General features: G+C 37.3%; 1 protein-coding gene across 1 annotated transcript in view; it reads right to left on the bottom strand.

Moving 5' to 3' along the window:
* Positions 1-5,412: 5,412 nt before the first annotated feature.
* Positions 5,413-8,737, bottom strand: part of ZADH2 (zinc binding alcohol dehydrogenase domain containing 2) — an 11,543-nt gene continuing 8,218 nt past the window's right edge. The window contains exons 2-3 of the mRNA XM_031055651.1: positions 8,453-8,517; positions 5,413-7,193 (exon numbers count right to left, since the gene is read on the bottom strand). Coding sequence (XP_030911511.1) covers positions 6,269-7,193; positions 8,453-8,517 — 990 coding nt within the window. The 3' untranslated portion in view covers positions 5,413-6,268. The remainder of the gene's footprint in view (positions 7,194-8,452; positions 8,518-8,737) is intronic.

The following is an 8,737-nucleotide window of genomic DNA, read 5'->3' as shown; positions in this document are numbered from 1 at the left end:
TTGTCCTGTGATAAGGGCTTTACATGAAGCAGGCTCTGCTGGAGGCACAAGAACTTGTGTTGAACCAGCACTGCCAAAATGCCCCTTATATGCAGCATCAACTGAAGTGACATCAAAAATTCTCCTGCCCTATACCCTAAGTAAAGAATGTGAGTTTAATGGGGAAATATACATTGAAAAGTATAACTGAGATCAAGATATTGTGTGCCTAGGCCATGTACACAGAACTGTGCTGTCTCTCCCTGAGAACCAACAGGCTGTACCTCACAGTTTCTCGGGTTTTGCCTTGGGCCTGGTCTAGATGTACTTCTGCACTAGTAAAACACAGCAAGTGCAGTGTTTACCCCCTTTGACATTACCATTTCATCTGGTCTAATAAGATCCAGCTTTTATTTATGTGTGTAGCTGCGCCTGTGAGAGGCAGGAAGAACACACCAGCTGAGGAGGAAAAAGGAAAAAGAAAAAAAAGTATTCCCGGGTACCTACCCAAGGAGTTAATGCATTGGGGCATATGTGAAGGAGTTAAAACACTATGCAGGTACAGATCCTATGGCAATTACAAATGTTATTGAAATAAAAACCAGAAACAGGAAGCCAAAAAACAGGTCCCTAAGGCAGGCATCTGTCTTAAATGATATCATTTGTCAAGTTTCCAGCATTTTGTGGTTGTGAACACAAAAAGAAGTTCTGTGTTACACTAAGGACATTACATACTCATTAGTCGGAATGTTCCTGAAGTACATAATACAGGATTTTCATTTAATAAGAAGCAGCTACTTGCAACTGCATTGCACATAAAATAAATTCTGGGCACGCTAATTGCCATTCAAGGATCTTCTACCTAATTTTTGACAGATTTTTCTTCCCCTCCCCCCTTAGACTACACTGCAAAAATTGTAAGCAGATTCTATTACTAAAGTTTTAAAATCTTTGGAGAATATTTTCTTATTTCTGAAATCTGAATTTCTTCAGTCATGAATTATGAAGATTTTAATGCAGATATTAACGAACAAAAGAAAAAAACCCAAGTTATCTACAGGAATATTGTAGCAAGAAGTGGTGTAGTAAGAAGGCAAAATACATACATATACATATACATATACATATACATATACATATACATATACATATACATATACATATACATATACATATACATATACATATACATGCGTGTCTCTTGGTACAATAACTCCCCAAGTCATCCCCCCCATCTCGAAGAACAAACCTAGCTTTAATTAATTGGTTTAGTTCCTCTATCTGAACACTATTAGTGCATTAGTTTTAACTAATATATAAGCTTCCCCCTTGCTGCCCTGCCAATGACCTTAAGCTTCACATGGTAGGAAAGCCACTTGCTGTAGAATAGAAAAGTAATTTATCCACCATGATTGTTCAGCCCTGGCCCCTCTGTAAAACAGCAACTGACAATTGTGCTGTGTTATGGATGGTACGTTTGTGGTGTGTACAATAGTGTGCAGAGCATCAAACTCACTTCCCTGAACACTGCAGGCAGGATTTGAAAAGTGATCGTAGAGAGAAGCGACCACTTGCTGAGCGATGTCTCTCCATTTCCAAATTTTTTTTCCAAGTAACTCCCCCCTTTTTTTTTTCTCAAAAGCAAGATCAGTGCTGTTTTCTCAGCTTAAGAGCAGTATGTAGTTTTCCATTCATAAAAGTATGTCATAATAATAACAATGAAAAAAGAGGTTTCATTGCTTTTATTTTACCTGGGATTTCCCTGCTTCTTTCCACATTTCAGCATTTAGCATATTCCCTCAAAACATAATAAATTTCTATTCTGTAGCTTAAGGGATCCATCAGTTAAAATGTTAGTCTTTCATCTTTATTACCCTCCCATTAAAATGAAAGAAACCGGGACACACTTCAGTTTAGAAGAAGCAATTTAGTTGGTAATGTCCTTACTACTCAAGTCTTTACAAAGAGAGAAAGTGCATTATTGCTTATATTTCACACATCTATCTGCATAAGAAGCAACTAAAGCTTTCAGACACATATGATATTAAATTTAATAATATTCTTTGATTAGATTATTTTATTACAACATTTTTCCATTACTAGTCATTTCCCGTACACATTTACATTCATAAAACCTGGAGGTTTTTCTTTGTATGTGTTTATATGTATTCATAAAGCAAGGAAAAGATTTTCTGGTTTGCTATAGCTGTTAGATTCGAAAAGAACAGATTAATAACTAGCCACCACGTAGGACTAGGTTTTCTTGTACACTGCACCAGTAACCCTTTGCTATAATGAGGACACAAAGAGGCTCACATCAGGCTGCTCCTCTTCTTCATAACTCAAAAGCGTCACAGTGGCAATAGCCTCTAGTGCTATTTGTCTTTAGTGCAGTTGTGACACTTCGGCATGATCCATAATTTGGCAGCTATTTACCGTGACATTTCCCTTCAGTGCAGCCATAACATTCAGTGAAGCCATTATTTGGTTCCATTTACCATATAAATTGTATTGTCGTGCATGCATGCTAGCAGCTACATTAGGTACCTGAAAATGAGTAAATCTTGTAAAATAGATACTAACAGCTATTCAGCAGAGAAATTTCTTTACTCCTCAGACAGAAGTAGGAATATATATAATATCTGCAAACACTACTGCAAACTTTTCCTTGAGAGATTGCAATTATCTGTATTTACATGACACAGCAGTTATTCATATCCACTTACTAAATATACACTTTATGTGCATATACATTACACACATTTGCACGCACACAAACATACAGCAAACTACTGCTTGGTAGAAACCCAACTTGATTCAAAAAGGTATTAGGAGAATCCAGCATAGCAATTAAGTAGGAAGCATATCTGTAAAATGTGCTGAGGGTTGCAAGCCAGGAGAGAGCGAGTGAGTACGTGTGTGTCCGTGTGCGCGTGCGTATGCACACATGTGACAGACTCAGGAAAAAAGCCAGCTCTTCATCTAGTTCTTTGTTGTTTTTCCATGGAAGCATATGTGTGTAGGGAAGGGAAATTCGGTTATTAGCCTCAGCAAACAATGCCAGATTCCTCTGTAGCAAATTCATTTAGAAAGGTAAAATTAGGATGTAGTGCTAGCAACCACATCTCAATGAGCTGCTATTATTAATAGTATTATTATTTAAATCCCTGCTCTCTACATATAGTATACTTAGTACTTCCAAGGCAAATGTATTATTATTTTTAATCATTTAAGTCCCCACTGTGCACACAGCTTTTAATACACCTTTTTTGCAAGCATATTAAGTGTATTGTTATTAATCCCTTGCTGTGACTCTACAGTATTTCTTCTCCTTGTATGTTCAATGTCCTATCATCATTTAAACCTCTCAGTGTGTGCATGCCATATACATTTTCCTAGGCATCTAATATTTAAACATTATTTAAATCCATCATAGCTTACTTATTCAAAGGCAGCCCTGCTCCCACAACTTTAAGTACTTTTAAATAAAGAGAAGTTGGGTTTTTCCCCCTGCTGCAAGACAAAATTTATTACGAAACTCATCAAAAAGGCCTTATCTGCATGTTTAAGGAATACTTTTCACCCTCTCTGCATTGATAATGCTCTCTTTCAGCAATGTGAAGCATAGAAGTGGTATCTTTAAAAACAAAAAATTACTTCTTCATTCCATTTTCATTCATGGAACAGTTATCATGCTGACCCTGAGCTACCCCTTCAGCTTAACATAAACACTTGACGAAAAAGACAAGCCCAATGACCACAGCCTATCCTAAACACTAAGAAATTTGTACATTGGCTATCCAAGTTATGCATACAACAAATGTAATCCTTTTATTAAGGCTGTGATCAGTATAAAAGTGCTAAACAACAATCTGAAGCCAAAATTAAAATGAGCAACATGTCATATCTGAATATATATGTGTGAACCTTCCAAAGGTCCCTCTCTTCTCCTATTTTGATCAGTGAAGAAGCCTGGGGCAGTTGCATTATGCAATGTTATATATGAAGTAACATATTAAAAAGAAAGTGGAATGTATGTCCAAACAGAATCCAGTTACAGGAGGAATTTTCTATGACAAAAACATATGGAATTCACTGCCTCAGAAACAGCAAATCTATTGAACCAACAGTGATCAACACATCTGAAAGTTGGGCCACTGGATGGTTTTGGCATTTGACTGCAGGAATTTAAATTGAAAAAATTAAATTTTTTAAATTAAACTCATGCAGCTCTTCTGTACGTATCACAGATGTAACCAATTGGTTTGTTTTTTTTTTTTTATTTTGCCACAGTACATCCCAAACAACCTTGCTTTTTTAAGATGCATTTAATGACCAAGGACTTCACTTTATCCCTGAACAAGGAAAGATATCACACATGCCTGGAATAAAATGCTGAGAACTTTGAATGCTCTGTATGATACTTGAGTGTTGGCATCCTTTTAGCATTCAGCTGGAAGGCCAATATACCTTTCTAATTATGAAAAACACAAACACAACACAGTATTTTTATTATCAGAGATGAAAGAGGAAATAAGTTTCTAACAGCAGATCTTACTTAAAACAAAAATCATGGTGGCTCGATGCTCACCTTGAGTAAGAGAGAAAAATGGTCACAAAGACTCAATCCATCCCACCTTTACCCAAAATCACCAAAGTGAGACTAAAACTAGTAGTCAGGCATGGCCCAAGAAAGGGACAATTCTCCACTGTACACAATTCTTTATGATGCTAATGACTTATGTACTAAAAATTTACATTAAGAATGCACTAAATCAAAATTAAAAATATTTTTCTGTCTGCACTACTGAATAAAATCTATGTTTTCCTATGTTACAATCAAAAATGGTGTGTACAGCCAGTCCTGAATAATGCCCTAAAATTAAGTTTACCCTGGATTTTTTCCTTCAAGTCCTAGCCATTATCAGTCTATCATTATATTTATTATGAGGCATATGATCTTAGGAAATTTCCATCTCTTCAACAGGATACAAATGAATGTAATTTCAAAAGATGTGGCAAAATTTGCCTTTATTATCTTAAAAGTTTGCTATGGAAAAAAATATGTAGAGCAAGCAGTTTCAAGTATTTTATTGTTCTGGAAAATATTATGCTTCTAGCTGGAATCCCCACTGTATGTACCATTAATAATATTCACTAGGCGAAGAAGAATTTTTGAAACTTTACAAAACCCTTTAACTGCATCCGCTGGAAAATCTATGGCTGAGCATCAGTACATGTACCAGGTATTGTGACTACAGACCTAAAATGGTCCCGCTGCTTGTAAGAGGGCTTCTGCAGAAGCAGTATTTGGTAAAAGCAGAAATCCCTTCCCATTTGAAGAATGATCAGTCAAATAACTCTAAAAAACAGAATATCTGAAAAAGAGCTAGTCAGCAAGAAACATATAATTATGAATAAATGCCACAAATATTTAAATAGCTTTTAAAACTTTATTTAATCTTCAAAAAATATACAGGGCATGAACACACATGAACACGGCTCAAAATCCCATTCCAATCATCTTTAACTACTCACTAAAGGGGAGACTGGACAATAAACAGTAACAGTGGAAAATGAAAAGGCAACAAAATGAGACTATATTGCAACTTGTAGTTAAAGATTTAAAAGAAAATTGTGCAGTTGTTTATAGTTATGAAAGGCAGGATTAAAAAAAAAAGTCAAGTTGCTTAATATTACTGACATGTCAGAATTGGAGGATAAATTTCCCTGTGTAACCAGTCAAGGAATATTACTATGATCCATGATGCAACTGAATTACGATTATCATGTTTGTGACAGAAAATCAAGAGCATTTTTTTCCCAGAAACTTCAAAAGATTAATAGAGCAACCCAAAGATACAACTCTTTACTTATTCTTGTTCTAACAATTTTATTTTTAAATCAGGGAATCAAAATTGCTGAAAGATTTTTTTCTGAGCTGAACTACAGATGAAGTCTTATCAAATCAGGCTGACAGACTAAATCTGCCTCTGCATCAAGACTTATTCTGTCAAGAACAATGTTCTTGTCTCATGCTAACCTAAGTGACAATATCAAACACAGGCCCATTATGTCCCTGCTACAGCCACTGATTTAAGCACTTTTAAGAAAATAAAAACAAACAAACAAAAAAAACCCCAACAAACCCATCCCTTTTTATTAACACTTTAATTCTGGTTTTTAATATAATATCCATTACTAAGCTTAAAAAAAGAAATTGTTTCTAGTAAATCTGAGGCATAAAGTGCCCATTTTCTCTCTTCTGATTTATATCATTGTTCTGTTTTTACAGCTTACTGTTGACAGAGTGAGGTAATTCAACTACAATTTTTCCAATGTTTTTTCCCATGTACATGTAATCTACAGCACGGAATACAGATTCCAAGCCAGTGAACTTGCCCTCAGGAGACATGTCTCCAAAGTCCACCTCACAAACCAGGTCTCCTCTTTCATACATCTTGAGCAAATGCTGCAGAGCCATTTTGTAGTCAGAAAGGTAATGGTTCAAGAAGAAACCCCGGACGCTAGCAGACTTCTTCAATAGTTTTGCTGGCAATAACTCTGCTTTAACAGGCTGGAGGCCAGTGGGGTTTTGGTAGCCAGTGATAAACCCAATAACTATCAGGCGCCCCTTGATAGCCAAGGCATTGAGAGCCAAGTCAAACATCTTTCCTCCAACAGATTCATACACCACATCCACACCTTCGGGGTAGTCCTTCCTAAGCACAGATTCGACATTTTCAGTTTTATAGTTGATGGTACGGTCACAGCCAATGGATTTCAGAAAGCCACCCTTTTCATCACTGGAGCAGGTTCCAATTACATGGCATTTTGCCTTCTTTGCAAGCTGCACAGCGAACTGGCCTGTTCCTCCAGCTGCTGCTGTCACCAGAACCTTCTCGCCTTCAGACAGGTCTCCCAGCTCTTTCAAACTGAGGTATGCAGTTGCGCCACTTACCATTAAAGTGAGAAACTCGGGTTTCACTGAGGGTAGAGGGACTGCTTGTCTGGCTGGCACAACTGTGTACTCAGCAAAGGAACCTGCTTTCACGTAGGCCACAGCCTGACCCACCGAGTAATCTGCACTAGCACTGAGTCCTAGCGCTACCACTTCACCGACACCTTCAAAGCCTATATCAAATGGGGGCTTAACTGAGGCGTCATATCGACCAGCTGAGTAGTTTATATCAGATGCATTGATGCCGACAAATCTAGAAGAAAACAAAAATGTTTTAACGAGATTTACTCCTTACCAAGTTTTCATTGTATGAGAAACCTTATATTCAAATTTGTGGGATAAGTACAAGATTTGTTCTAATTATCTATATATTTGAATAATGAGCAAACTCCAAAGATTACTTTCATCAGACTTCCATAGTTTCCATTCTGTTATTCTAGAATTACAGACAAATTTTCTAAACAAAAAGAAACAACAAGAAGCTGTAAAAAGTAAAACCCAAACCCAAAACAAAACAAAATCCCTTATATTTTCCTTAGGTTCACTTGACCAAGCTAAAGAAGCTGAAAATAAATCTGTAAAAGATTAAAGTGTGAAAATTAACGGACCACTTCATACAAGATTTCAAAACACAGAAGAATGAAACATGTAGAGCAGTAAATATGTGGATTCTGGCAACAAATTTATATTTTTGAATATAATAATACTGTTAATGACTAATGATCATATTAACTATTGATGTCATTTGCAAGGTCATGTTACTGTAGGCAAGTACTTTTTAATTGATGGAGTCACTGCAGCAAATTTGCCTTTTGATGTAGCTAATGTCAATGTTAAAATATTTTTCTTTATATAAATTACTCGCAACACTTCAAAACAACCTTGCACAGATGGAGTAAAATTGTAAAACTGAATATCAAGTCCTACTGACCTCTAACAGGTGAAAATGGATGGCGTTTTTTTTTTAGAGAAAGACAAAGATATTCTCACAGCTCGATTAAGCGCTAGGAGATAATGCCTAAGACAAAGTTATGATCTAGCTCAAATACAAAGATATTTTTTTAAAGTAACTATGTACACAGGCAAGAGAAGAGAGACTAGGGAAGGTTCTGCTAACTGGAAAATGTAAAAAAGAAACACATGAAACAGCAAATGCCAGGACTGTTACTATGTGTGGATGTGACAACCTAAAAGGTGTACTTGACACCATGCAAAAGCTGCAGGAGTAGGCAAACAGTGCACTTTTCATTGTTGCAGCCAGCAACAAGCTCAGCTCGTATATGTGTGTAGTTTTAAATTGCTTGCACACAGAGCGGGGAGAACTAAAACCGCTTTGCTCCTTTTGATGTTCTTCATTCTTTACAGCATGGGGAGCCTCAAACTTTCACCAACGTTATGTATAAAAAGACACGTAAGTGTAAACATATCCATGCATAAAATAGGTAAAAGTGACTGTAGCTCTCCGTAATCCTGCCTTTAACTCGCCGCTCTGCCGCAACAAAAAATGCCTACGTCTTGTCCGCAGATACAAAAAATCTTCTATTATCCCGCTCTGCGGTGACTCCCGTACAAGAGTGCTAAAAGATGTATAAAAATTGGTAACGGAGTTGCAGATTCCCGTGTCCCTCGGGCGCCAGGCGAGACGTGCCGGCGCTGCACCAGCCTCCTCCCGCTCTCACACCCCAACTTCTGGGGAGGGCAGCGGAGGGTGAGAGCCCGGTGGGGAGCTGTGCTCGCCCCCTCACCGGCCCCACGGCTTCGCCTAGCCGGGGCTCTCGGTAGCTGCCAGGCCAGCCC

This window comes from Geospiza fortis, unplaced genomic scaffold (genome assembly GCF_000277835.1).
Source record: "Geospiza fortis unplaced genomic scaffold, GeoFor_1.0 scaffold206, whole genome shotgun sequence".
NCBI lineage: Eukaryota > Metazoa > Chordata > Aves > Passeriformes > Thraupidae > Geospiza > Geospiza fortis.
Note: the sequence above shows the minus strand (reverse complement) of the source record. Positions and strands in the feature narration are given on the sequence as shown.